The sequence below is a fragment of the Pristiophorus japonicus genome, chromosome 8, assembly GCF_044704955.1.
Source record: "Pristiophorus japonicus isolate sPriJap1 chromosome 8, sPriJap1.hap1, whole genome shotgun sequence".
NCBI lineage: Eukaryota > Metazoa > Chordata > Chondrichthyes > Pristiophoridae > Pristiophorus > Pristiophorus japonicus.
The window spans coordinates 91,658,771-91,673,010 of record NC_091984.1 but is presented as its reverse complement, the minus strand read 5'-3'; the positions used below and the strand labels follow the sequence as shown (position 1 = coordinate 91,673,010).

Below are 14,240 nucleotides of genomic sequence, written 5' to 3'. Positions count from 1 at the left end.
TGGCTCCAGACCTCATTACAGCCTTGGTCCAAACATGGACTAAAGAGCTGAATTCCAGAGGTGAAGTGAGAGTGACTATCCTTGATATCAAGGCAGCATTTGACCAAGTGTGGCATCAAAGAGCCCTAGTAAAATTCAAGTCCATGGGAATCGGGGGGAAAACTCTCCACTGGCTGGAGTCATACCTAGCACAAAGGAAGATGGTTGTGGGTTGTTGGAGGTCAATCATCCCAGCCCCAGGACATCGCTATAGGCGTTCCTCATGGCAGTGTCCTAGGCCCCACCATCTTCAGCTGCTTCATCAATGACCTTCCCTCCATCATAAGGTCAGAAGTGGGGATATTCGCTGATGATTGCACAGTTTTCAGTTCCATTCGCAATTCCTCAGATAATGAAGCAGTCCATGCCCGCATGCAGCAAGACCTGGATGACATTTGGGTTTGGGCTGATAAGTGACAAGTGTCATTTGCACCACACAAGTGCCAGGCAATGACCATCTCTAACAAGTGAGAATATCGCCACCATCCCTTGATATTCAATGGCATTACTATCGTCAAATCCCCCATCATTAATCTCCTGGGGTTCACCATTGACCAGAAACTCAACTGGACCAGCCACATAAATACTGTGACAACAAGAGAAGGTCAGAGGCTGAGTATTCTACGGCAAATGTCTCACCTCCTGACTTTCCACCATCTACAAGGCACAAGTTAGGAGTGTGATGGAATACTCTCCACTTGCCTGGATGAGTGCAGCTCCAACAGCACTCGAGAAGCTCGACACCATCCAGGACAAAGTAGCCTGCTTGATTGGCAGCCCATCCACCAACTTCAACATTCACTCCCTCCACCACCAGCGCACCGTGGCTGCAGTGTGTACCATCTACAAGATGCACTGTGGCAACTCGCCAAGGCTTCTTCAGCAGCACCTCCGAAACCAACGACCTCTACTACCAAGAAGAACAAGGGCAGCAGGCACATGGGAGCACTATCGCCTCCAAATTACACACCATTCTGATTTGGAAATATATAGCTGTTCCTTCATTGTTGCTGGGTCAAAATCCTGGCACTCCCTCTCTAACAGCATTGTGAGGGTTCCTTCACCACAAATACTGCAGCGGTTCAAGAAGGCGACTCATCACTACCTTCTCAAGGGCAATTAGGGATGGGCAGTAAATGCTGGCCAGTGACGCCTGCAATCCCGGAACGAATAAAAAAAACCTCCCTCTACAAGCTCCGACTTCACATGAGCATGCCTACTCCACCAGTGTGATATTTCCATTTACCACTGTAGCCATCCTATGTCCTTTCTGAATGAGATTGGTGGTAAATTAGATGCAATTGAATACTGTGGACGTACACAAAACAGGAAGTGGGTTGAGACTAACTAAGACTCAGTTCATGTAGGATCCTTACAGTGAGGAGAACGAAAGGAAGCTTTCATTCCATCAGCCTGACTGGACTGAAACCCAAACTCCAATAGTGTCCAACTCTCGCTGTACTCTACCCCTTGATTTCCCATTTATAACATTGCCCCATGTAAGTTTATTTACATAGTGTTGTACAATGAGACAACCATGGAATGGATGCTGTAATTATTTGGAGTGAGTTTTGCCTAGAAAAATGCATGTTAAGGAAAGAATGTTGATGTATTAGACTAATCTATGTTAGTGAATCAGTGGAGGTGGCATTGTTTTTGCTGATGGACTAATTCTGCTATTTTGTACTTTCAGTCATATCACTGTCCTTCTCCAAAAAAAATGTCATTTGGTAAAATGGATCCCAGTTGCACAATAGGGTTTTATTCACGCAGTGAATATGATTTGGAAAAAATAATTGATGAGGTAACTAAGGTAAGTGGTAAGAATTATTGATGGAATAAGCTGGGAGGAACCACTGAGATAAGTGCTCCTACATTGGGCTCAATTTCCCCCAAAGCATTTTTTTAGCGTACTTGAATAGTTACGCACAATTTTTTTTTTTGTGGCCCGAGTACGCCAAAAAAATATGTTGTAAGTTTCCCCTTAGGATCTCTTCATTTTGGCATGGCCTAACCCGAGGGGGGTGGTGCCTTGATCTGCACCAAAAAGATTGGGCTGCCATGGTCACCTGTGAGTTCTCCTGCCTGCTGTTCTGTCAGTTCTCCTGCATGTGTTCTGTGACTTCTCCTGCCTGTCAGTGCGATCTCTTGCATTCTTCTGCCTGCCGGTGAGTTCTGTCAGTTCTTCTGCCCGCCCCTAATCCTGGCCGAGTGGCCTCCCTGTCTGCTCCCCTGCCCCTAGCCCAGGCCGAGTGGTCTCCGCCCCCCCCCACCCCCTCTCCCACCCTCCACCTCTCTCTTCCTCCCCCTCTTACCTTTCTTGCTGCTGCTGTCCGGGCATCTGCTGCACTTACCTGCGCTGATTTCCTTACCTGCGCTGATTTCTTTTTACGCAAGGGTTTTCTCAAGTGGCCACATATGCTGGCCAAAGTAGAAATGGAGTAACTATTAGCTGGCCAAAGTTGTCTAAATTGCCAGAACTGGCGTAGGTTGTTGATAACACCCCCTTTTGAGAAAAAAAACTAGCCTAAAAAAAACGTAACTAAGTGAGTTACGCAGGTGCAAATTGATTGGGGAAACCGGGGATTTTTAAGTTATGCCAGAAAAACCTGCCTACTCCCCAAAAAACGGAGCAACTACTGGCCAAAATTGAGCCCAAAGTTTCTCTGGAAATACATAAAAACTGTTATTACACTTGAGGTAAGGAACTCCCGTGGTGGCTTAATGGGAAAATGCAAACATGGTGTGGTATTGAGCCACCACAGACCTGCAAGATCCCAGATTCAATGGGGGTTAGTATCTGTCAGCTGGGGCAGTGGTGGGGGTCATTTACAGCAAGCTTTGCTGTATTGATGCTAGGGAGTAGAAAAATAATCCAGGATTCCCATATCGATGCTGCAGAATAGTACATTTTCCATTTTGAGAATTTAGTGCCAGCATTTAGCCGCTCTAGGTCAAGTATAATATGGTTATATATAGACTAAAGCTCTCTACTCTGCCCCAACAATGTACTGCAGCCCCAACCTCAGAAGAGTATAGTCTACTGAGGTAGGGTGACATAGAAACAAAGAAACATAGAAAATAGGTACAGGAATAGGCCATTCAGCCCTTCGAGCCTACACCACCATTCAATAAGATCATGGCTGATCATTCACCTCAGTACCCCTTTCCTGCTTTCTCTCCATACCGCTTGATCCCTTTAGCCGTAAGGGCCATATTTAACTCCCTCTTGAATATATCTAACGAACTGGCATCAACAACTCTCTGCGGTCGAGAATTCCACAGGTTAACAACTCTCTGAGTGAAGACATTTCTCCTCATCTCAGTCCTAAATGGCTTACCCCTTATCCTTAGACTGTGACCCCTGGTTCTGGACTCCCCCAACATTGGAAACATTCTTCCTGCATCTAATCTGCCCAGTCCCATCAGAATTTTATATGTTTCTATGAGATCCCCTCTCATTCTTCTAAACTCCAGTGAATACAGGCCCAGTTGATCCAATCTCTCCTCATATGTCAGTCCTGCCATCCCGGGAATCAGTCTGGTGAACCTTCGCTGCACTCCCTCAATAGCAAGAACGTCCTTCCTCAGATTAGGAGACCAAAACGGAACACAATATTCCAGGTGAGGCCTCATCAAGATCCTGTACAACTGCAGTAAGACCTCCCTGCTCCTATACTCAAATCCCCTAGCTATGAAGGCCAACATGTCATTTGCCTTCTTCACCGCCTGCTGCACCTGCATGCCAACTTTCAATGACTGATGTACCATGACACCCAGGTCTCGTTGCATTTCCCCTTTTCCTAATCTGCTGCCATTCAGATAATATTCTGCCTTCATGTTTTTGCCACCAAAGTGGATAACCTCACATTTATCCACATTATACTGTATCTGCCATGCATTTGCCCACTTACCTAACCTGTCCAAGTCACCCTGCAGCCTCTTGGCATCCTCCTCACAGCTCACACCGCCTGTGACAATTTGTTTCTTTCATTAGCCAATCTTTGGCCTTTCTGAGTGATGCTGTCAATTGAGTGCCAGTTATGTTTTGTGGTCCTGCACCCACAAGCTTAAAATTGCTCAAACACATTTTACTTCGGAATTTTATAGCCACCAGACCGAAGAAAGCTTCTTCCTTCAGTTTAGTGTAGATTCAAACTTGAGTCCTACAAGTAAAAAGCCAGTGTGCTAACTCATTGGGGTACCCAATACTTTATTTTAATATATTTGTGCTCCAGTATTAGCATGCTTTAAACAAAATGAACAAATTTCAGAAACCAAAGTCAAGCTGACTGCACAAACTAAAATCTGGTTAGTTGGACAGTTGCTGTTTACGCTTTATCGGGTGGTGGAGGGGAGCAAGGTGAGCAGGGAAATTCATAGGAGTATAGTTGTCAAGTGGATCTCATTTACTTGCAGAGTAATACTGGCAGTGTTTGAGAAGACATTGGCAGGTTATCCTCTCAGTCAGAAGCTGGAGGCAAAAGGTGAAGAGTTGAGATAATCTCACGGTTGTATTTCAATTTCATAAGAACATAAGAATTCTTGGGAACAGAAGAAGATCAAGAGGCCAACAAGCAAGTCCTCTTTTGATTGACCTCTCCACCTTCTCACCATGCCCCTTATCCTTCTCTCTCTAGAAACTCTCATAATTGCTTCTTGAAGGCATTTATATTATTTGCTTCAAGAAATTTCTCTGATGATTTATTCTACACCTTTATTGCCTTTTCAGTGAAAAAGTTCTGCATCATTTCCCTTTTCATAACTTACCTGTTCTTAATTTGTGTCCACTGGTATTTGACAATAAGCAACTTGCCTGGGTCAACTTTGTCAATTCCCATCATAATCTTAATGGATTCAGCTCCCCTCCTCAAGTTCAATTATTTTGGGTCCTATTCCTATCGTCTATTATTGTTTCTCTTCTCACCAACATATCAATGCTCTTTTGAAGGCAGTATGTTGAAAACTGCATGCAGTATTGCAAAAAGCATTCCTGTCAATGAGTAGGGTTGAATAAACCATTTTCTATAGCATTGTACATTTGGCCTTGCAGCATTTTCCAAATAGCTGTCCAATATTGTCACCAGCAGGTGGCAATATTGAAAGTAAAATAAATTGAAGTTTAGCAAATCACCTACATTAGTGCTGTGACTTAAATGAAGCTTTACACTGTGTGCAGTTCTGATAAATTATTTCATTTGAGCCACAAATTAAAGTTAGTTTGAATTGGGAAAAAAATGATGTTATTAATGAGTGTAAAAATGTGCTTAACTGGAAATTTAATTTATCTTGAAGATTCTATTCTGCATAAAAATTAGAATTAGCAATTTTAAATATAAAAACTATTGATTTAGCAGATATAAACCTATCCTTGGAATGCTTTGTAATGTATCCTACTTAATTCTTTATGTGCTCCTTTTCTACCTTTTGTTTTTTTTCTAACTGATCATGCTGTAAGAATCTGTCACAAACTTTTAATATGAAAAATAGCTTCATCTACTTTAAGTAATTTATTGTCGGGGATTGGGTGGTGCAGTAAGTTGGATGCTGTACTTTCACCGTTGGTACTTGAGTTCAAATACAGCCCAGTAAGAAGGGATAAATATCTCCTCTCTGTTGGCTATAATGGTTTTGTGTAAAATGAATTTGGAGCATGTCTCAACACAGTTCCTAATGGGTGTGAGCATACAGCATTCCACCCCCATGCTTTTCCACCCTAACTCCTCCATGAGATCCACCTACTTTTCCTTGATCCCTTTCCCTTTCATCTCCTGACCACGCAATTTTTCTTCCTAGCCCCCAGTTAGGTGGCGTTGTTAATGGCTCCCTTTTCTCAGAAACAATGGGACTAACTTTAAACTAACCCACTCGAGGGGAAACTGACTGGATTGGGTGCAGCGCTGGTTTTACATCCCGCCCGATATTTCAATGTAGACCAATATTGGTCGAGGTGTAAAATTGATGTTCAACCTTAACCCGTGGGTTTCAGCCCCGATGAGTTGGATTAAAAATTACACTCAGTCGCCCTTTCAAAACTGGTCATCAAACTCTCCTTCAAAACCCAACTTGGCTCATTCATTCACTCCAGCTTATTGCCTCATCTTAAACCTTTCATCTCTAAAAACCCAACATGGCTCCAGTTGGAGTGGAGTGTAGATGTTTTTAGTATAAGGGGTGTTGCAGTGGTGTGGGGTGGACTGGTTGGGCTGGGTGCTCTTTGCCTTTCCGTTATTGTTCATGGGTTTGTATGTAACCTTTAGGGCTGCTGACGAAGGGCCGTGTGGCTCTTTGTCAGCCGGCGCAGACATGCTGGGCCGAAATGACCTTCTTCTGCGTTGTAAATTTCTATGTTTCTAAGATCCTTGAATGCATCATTGCCTCCCTGTTTTCTGTCCATCTCTCAAAACGGCTTGTTCTAATTCCTCCTGTCCAGCTCCTGTGCTTCTCAGCATTGAGATGCCTTGGCCGGTCACAAATGACATCCTATGTAACTAAAACATTATCCCTCCTTGTACTCATAGAGTCATTATGGCACAGAAGGAGTCCTTGCCCGCTCTCTGTCGAGCAATCCAGTCAGTCCCATTACCTGCTCTAGCCCGTAGCCCTGCAACATTACGGCACAGAAGGAGGCCATTCGGCCCATCGAGGAAGCCATTTAATCTTTCTGCAGTATTTGATGTGGTTTTCCTGCCAATGAAAAGCCAAGATTGCAGAGATTGCAAAATCAATTTTTAACTTGGAAGTCATGCCAAAACCAGTAAGTGCTGCCTCCAGTCAGTAAACATGTCTGTGGTGCTCAGAGGGTTAACTTGAGAACACTTTTTTTAGTGTCAGATACTGCTAGTACTTAGCATGATTTGGGGTTCCTTTTCATAATTTAGCACTGATTTGATAAGTTAAAGCACATGGGATTGGGGGTAGTGTGCTGACGTGGATTGAGAACTGGTTGGCAGACAGGAAGCAAAGAGTAGGAGTAAATGGGTACTTTTCAGAATGGCAGGCAGTGACTAGTGGGGTACCGCAAGGTTCTGTGCTGGGGCCCCAGCTGTTTGCACTGTACATTAATGATTTAGACGAGGGGATTAAATGTAGTATCTCCAAATTTGCGGATGACACTAAGTTGGGTGGCAGTGTGAGCTGCGAGGAGAATGCTATGAGGCTGCAGAGTGACTTGGATAGGTTAGGTGAGTGGGCAAATGCATGGCAGATGAAGTATAATGTGGATAAATGTGAGGTTATCCACTTTGGTGGTAAAAACAGAGAGACAGACTATTATCTGAATGGTGACAGATTAGAAAAAGGGGAGGTGCAACGAGACCTGGGTGTCATGGTACATCAATCATTGAAGGTTGGCATGCAGGTACAGCAGGCGGTTAAGAAAGCAAATGGCATGTTGGCCTTCATAGCGAGGGGATTTGAGTACAGGGGCAGGGAGGTGTTGCTACAGTTGTACAGGGTCTTGGTGAGGCCACACCTGGAGTATTGTGTACAGTTTTGGTCTCCTAACTTGAGGAAGGACATTCTTGCTATTGAGGGAGTGCAGCGAAGGTTCACCAGACTGATTCCCGGGATGGTGGGACTGACCTATCAAGAAAGACTGGATCAACTGGGCTTGTATTCACTGGAGTTCAGAAGAATGAGAGGGTACCTCATAGAAACGTTTAAAATTCTGGCGGGTTTAGACAGGTTAGATGCAGGAAGAATGTTCCCAATGTTGGGGAAGTCCAGAACCAGGGGTCACAGTCTAAGGATAAGGGGTAAGCTATTTAGAACCGAGATGAGGAGAAACTTCTTCACCCAGAGAGTGGTGAACCTGTGGAATTCTCTACCACAGAAAGTTGTTGAGGCCAATTCACTAAATATATTCAAGAGGGAGTTAGATGTAGCCCTTACTACTAGGGGGATCAAGGGGTATGGCGAGAAAGCAGGAAGGGGGTACTGAAGTTGCATGTTCAGCCATGAACTCATTGAATGGCGGTGCAGGCTAGAAGGGCCGAATGGCCTACTCCTGCACCTATTTTCTATGTTTCTATAACTGCTCCAAGTATGCGATGGCTTTGAGGTCGGCGACTGGGTGACGTCATCAGGACCCAGGTCGCTGTTTGGAGCGTCGGCAGGCGCATCGGCGGGGCACTGGTAAAGCAGAGGAGCGAGAAGGGATCGTGGCTGAGATTCGGTGGGTGATCGTGGTGGAGGTTCAGTGAATGTTTGGTGCGGAGGTGCAGTGGGTGATCGCGGCGAAGGTGCAGCGAGTGTTTTGTGGCAGAGAAGCGGCAAGAGATCGTAGCGGAGGAATGGCAAATGAGGGTACGGGGCCCAAAAGAGCCGAGGGCCCAGGGGCAGCACAGGCCAGCCCACACTGCGATATGTGTGCGCTCCAGGTCTGTGCAGCAGAGCAGGTCTCCAGTCGTCCTGGTTAAACCCTTGCCACTGGATAAAGGCCCAGCTCTGTCAAGCCCGTGTGGTGGCTGATGTGCAACGGTCACCACACTTTAAAAAAAATCCACGCACAGGCATCTTCCACCCCTTCAACTGGAGTTCAGGTCTGGAACATCGAGTCCTTCTTCCACCCCTTCAACTGGAGTTCAGGTCTGGAACATCGAGTCCTTCATTGAAACATCTGTGAACTCATGTGGAAGCAAGTCATCCTCGTTCGAGGGACCGCCTATGATGATGATAAATTTTCATGGTTCACAGTTTTTGCTCCATTAATACTGCAGATTTGATGTCCAAATGTGCAATATAACACTGAAAATTTCACTAAAATTTACAGTTCGCTGTCAATAGGGAGATAGCCTGAAAAAGGTATTCTTACACCGATAGTGCAATGCTTCACTGCACAGACCAATTGTTGATACTGAAATTTACAAACAAATCGGGCAACCTTTAACGATATAGGGGCAGAAAATTCCGGTCTCCTGGGTCCGTACTGAGTGTGTACAGATCCGGGAAGGCATCGCAAAAGCCGGCTTTTCCGATCTATCGAGCTGGAGCTTGACAGATCTTCCATATCTCAAGAGCGAGGACATTTGCATGGGCAAGATTGCGGGATTTATCCCTATCTTGCCCAGCAAATGTCCTGAAAACTCTTGCGCCTGATAAAAGCAGGCACATAGCCTACTTTTACAGGCATAAGAGTTTTAAAACACACTTAAAACAAAAAAAATAAAATTTTAAAAACACATTTTATTTTTAAAAACCCTGCCCACTACATTAAATTTATTTTAAAGCATAATTTTAAAAAAAAGCTTTTTTGAAAATTCAGAAAAATATTTATTTTTAATAATACATAAATAACTAATTTAAATTAATGTTCAATATATAGTGTATTTTTTCTATTTTTTTTTTAATTAATGTTTTGTGTGGAGTTCCCATTATTATGAATGACAACATACTTTACCTTGATTGGCTGCCCAGAGCCATGTGACTGCAGCTCCAGCCCTGCGCACATCCTGACGTGCACGCGCTGCGATGCGCAGTCAGTGGAGGCCTCAGGACCAGGAACTCACGTGGGCGCAGCAGCTTCAGGTAAGTGCGCATCTTTTTAAACATAGAAACATAGAAATTAGGTGCAGGAGCAGGCCATTCGGCCCTTCGAGCCTGCACCGCCATTCAATAAGATCATGGCTGATCATTCAACCTCAGTACCCCTTTCCTGCTTTATCTCCATACCCCTTGATCCCTTTGGCCATAAGGGCCATATCTAACTCCCTTTTGAATATATCTAACGAACTGGCCTCAAGTATTTTACCCGATTGCCCGCAGGAAGCGGCCAACTGGGATTTCTGGGCCATAATGTCAGAAAGGAGGTGAGGCTGCCATCAGCTCTCTTCAATCATTTGTAGTTTCGTCAGAGGTCAGTGTGTAACATAGTGAGTATGAGTACAGTTACAGATTTATGAAGTTCTATCTTCTGTCCTTCAACGGTGAGGTGAGTAGATGTAACCCAACTGTCTGTTTGCAACATTGTTAAAATGTAACCACTGGCTCCCCCAGTGGCTCAGTTGGTAATATTCTCTGGTGTGATGCTGAGCAATGCAGACCAGGAAGATCCCAAGATTGGTCACTGGTCTACGCTAAAATGACTAATTTCAGCCGGGCCAGTAGTAGGGTGTTATAGTTGACCTTGTGCAGAAAGTAAAATATTAGCCAGGGTTCCTGCTGTAAATTACAATCTCTGCATTCTGCTGAAAAGTGCATATGTGGAGACATTGGGATTGAAAAGGATCAGGTTTGGGTGCTGTAGCCTGCTGATACTCCCTAGCTAAGGACATGCATGAACAGCAACATCCTTGGTAGAGGTAGCAGAACACAGCCAACTTGGAGTATCGAAGTCAAAAGTGAAATATTAAGAATTTTTTTTTAAATGAAGTGATTTGCAAATGTAAATATAATTCTGAAAGATATTTTATTTCTATTTAAACTTTAGGTTCTGAATTCACCGTCTTCCAAGGAGAAATATCCACTCTTTACTTTTTCAAATGGACATGCTAGAGATTATGATATTGATAAACTTTGCATGCCGAAAACTGAATCATCTGTACAGCTCTTAGACTCTCAAAGGAGGAAAGCAGAGAGGTTGAGTAATGAGGAGTTTGTCTTACTGTAACGGAATTTCACGGTAAATGCGACGGGCCTTCCCTGTCAGTGCTGGCATCTGCTGCTGGTGCCCATTAATACTGGTGTACAAAGAATATGTAATTATATAGCTTGATGCTGTTGATTTACAAATACTTTTCAAAAGTACAAAGTAGGTATGTTACTGCATTTACAAAATGTAATCTTCCCTGATATGGTAGATAGTTTCTGACTATATATAATAATGAAAATAAACTAATTTTTTTCTGTAATTGACTATAAATAAAATTATGTAAATATTCGGGTTTTTTTCCACATCTGAACATCTTTTCTCTTCTATCATTTCCTTCATGCATCGTTGTTTTCTCTGGCTCTCCAAGCTATATCCTAGCCACTTGAGACTAGAGAAATGATTGTTCAGGGGGACATCGTGACAGGACTGACTACAGAATCAGTAATGAGCACCAGCCAAAGAATTTCTCTTTCATCCTATCTCATAACATCCCTCAACATGAACTCCCCATCCATTGGCATGGCTACCTCCTTGACCTTGCTATCTTTTGTGGCCTTCTCGCACCAGAGGTCATGATCGTTGATAAGGCCACCTGTGCCCACTTCCTCATCTCCCTTACCATCCATATTCCCTCCCCTCCTGTAATTCCACCACTCTTATCATTCGTCTGTGGGGAAAAATCTTCCTTAGCTCCTTCAATAATACAACTTATCCAAAATGTAGCTGTTCTGCACTAGGTGATACTTGCCCTTCACCCATCCTTGTTGACCTGCACTGGCTCCCTGTCCCCAACTTAAGATCGTTGTTCTCTTTAGACACCTCAATGACACTGCTCCTCCTTACCTCGGTAACCTCCTCCAGTCTTTTAACAGTTACACACTCTTCATTCCTCTGATTCTTACCAGTATATTCCTCCTCTTTAAAACACCATTGTTGACAGCCTTCAGTTGCCTCAATGCTACTCTTTGCAACACTCTCCCTAAATCCTTCCACCTCTCTAGTTTTCTGTCATCCTTTTAAATACCTCTCAAAACCCATTTTTTCAACCTAGCATTCACCTCTCTTAATCTTTCTCTTATATTTCAGCGTCCATTGTTCCTATTTCTCTGTAAAGCCCTTTGGTTTGGTTTGTTCATTAAAGGCACTATACAAATGCAAGTTGTTGATTGTCTTTCTGATGTGAAATGTCACTGTTCACTTTGGACATTGTAACTTCTACAGGAGAAAGTTACATTCCTCATGATACATCAGTCACCTACACAAGATGCAAAAGTTATTATTTAATTTAAGTATCCTTTGCTTTTTATAATTTGGGTTTTTATTAGTTGTGCCCTCTAAACAGAAGCCACTTTTGGGGTTGATGACACTGGGGCAACCAAATCAAAGTTTTAGAAACAACATAATTGAGTGATGTGATTGGTTGGTTGATTGCAGACTTTTCCTACATGTTTATTTCATGGTTTTTGATTGGTTTGCTTCTAGTTAATGGGATAATTGAGCGAATCGTAATTTTTTTGTTCAATGTACTTGTGATACTTTAGAGAGATAAAAATCCTGCCATCGCACATTAGATGCAAAAATTTTAATTATATCGATATATCCTTGTTGGCATAGCTCGACAGATAATTTAGAAAAAAATTCTCCACTCTCAAAAGATTCAGGTGTAAGCCTAGCCAAGTTATTTGACCATGGGGAAATGTTCTTCACATGCAAGATCAATCCTGTCCTTAAATTAAATGTTCATGCAGTCACACCTTTCAGCAGGAACCTCTGGATAGCGATTTAGGCATGGGAGCATCCTCAGCATTCTATCTTTCTTTCCCAGGGTGCTGAGGCCAATTGCAACATTCCCCTTGCTGTGCTTGATGAAATCAACAAAATCACCTCAGACTAGGAACTGAACATGGGATCTATATGATAACGGATATGATGTAATTGGGATTACAGAGACATGGCTCCAGGGTGACCAAGGCTGGGAACTCAACATCCAAGGGTATTCAATATTCAGGAAAGATAGACTGAAAGGAAAAGGAGGTGGGGTAACGTTGCTGGTTAAAGAAGAGATTAACTCAATACTAAGGAAGGACATTAGTGTGGATGAGGTGGAATCTGTACGGGTAGAGCTGCGGAACACCAAAGGGCAGAAATCGCTAGTGGGAGTTGTGTACAGACCACCAAACAATCATAGTGAGGTTTGGGATGGCATCAAACAGGAAATTAGGGATGTGTGCAATAAAGGTACAGCAGTTATCATGGGCGACTTTAATCTACATATAGATTGGGCAAAACAAACTGGTAGCAATACGGTGGAGGAGGATTTCCTGGAGTGTATAAGGGATGGTTTTCTAGACCAATATGTCGAGGAGCCAACTAGAGAGCTGGCCATCGTAGACTGGGCGTTGTGTAATGAGAGAGGATTAATTAGCAATCTTGTGCGAGGCCCCTTGGGGAAGAGTGACCATAATATGGTAGAATTCTTCATTTAAGTTGGAGAGTGACACAGTTAATTCAGAGACTAGGATCCTGAACTTAAAGAAAGGTAACTTTGACGGTATGAGACATGAATTGGCTAGAATAGACTGGCGAATGATACTTAAAGGATTGACGGTGGCTAGGCAATGGTAGACATTTAAAGATCACATGGATGAACTTCAACAATTGTACATCCCTGTCAGTCGTAAAAATAAAAGGGGGAAGGTGGCTCAACCATGGCTTACAAGGGAAATTAGGAATAGTGTTACATCCAAGGAAGAGTCATATAAATTGGCCAAAAAAAGCAGCAAACCTGAGGACTGGGAGAAATTTAGAATTCAGCAGAGAAGGACAAAGGGTTTAATTAGGAGGGGGAAAATAGAATATGAGAGTAAGCTTGCAGAGAACATAAAAACTGACTGCAAAAGCTTCTACAGATACGTGAAGAGAAAAAGATTAGTGAAGACAAATGTGGGTCCCTTACAGTCAGAATCAGACGAATTTATAATGGGGAACAAAGAAATGGCAGACCAATTGAACAAATACATTGGTTCTATCTTCACTAAGGAAGACACAAATAACTTTCCAGAAATACTAGGGGGCCGAGGGTCTAGCGAGAAGGACGAACTAAAAGAAATCCTCATTAGTCAGCAAATTGTGTTAAGAAAATTGATGGGATTGAAGACTGATAAATCCCCAGGGCCTGATAGTCTGCATCTCAGAGTACTTAAGGAAGTGGCCCTAGAAATAGTGGATGCATTGGTGATCACTTTCCAACATTCTATAGACTCTGGATCAGTTCCTTTGGACTGGAGGTTAGCTAATATAACCCCACTTTTTAAAAAAGGAGGGAGAGAGAAAACCGGGAATTATAGACCAGTTAGCCTGACATCGGTGGTGGGGAAAATGTTGGAATCAATTATTAAAGATGTAATAGCAGCGCATTTGGAAAGCAGTGACAGGATCGGTCCAAGTCAGCATGGATTTATGAAAGGGAAATCATGCTTGACAAATCTAGAATTTTTTGAGGATGTAACTCGTAGAGTGGACAAGGGGGAGCCAGTGGATGTGGTGTATTTAGACTTTCGAAAAGCTTTTGACAAGGTCCCACACAAGAGATTAGTGTGCAAAATTAAAG

The 14,240-nt window shown here is 43.1% G+C and overlaps 1 protein-coding gene across 5 annotated transcripts in view; it reads left to right on the top strand.

Moving 5' to 3' along the window:
- The window catches only part of atg4c (autophagy related 4C, cysteine peptidase), a 92,700-nt gene extending 80,916 nt beyond the window's left edge, over positions 1-11,784 (top strand). For 3 of the 5 annotated variants that reach the window (XM_070887062.1, XM_070887059.1, XM_070887060.1), the window contains 2 exons: positions 1,733-1,852; positions 10,469-11,784. In XM_070887062.1, coding sequence (XP_070743163.1) covers positions 1,733-1,852; positions 10,469-10,648 — 300 coding nt within the window. In that variant the 3' untranslated portion in view covers positions 10,649-11,784. Of the gene's footprint in view, positions 1-1,732; positions 1,853-6,560; positions 6,797-10,468 lie in introns of all 5 variants that reach the window. The other 2 variants (XR_011594073.1, XM_070887061.1) reach the window with 2 other exon arrangements.
- Positions 11,785-14,240: the final 2,456 nt, after the last annotated feature.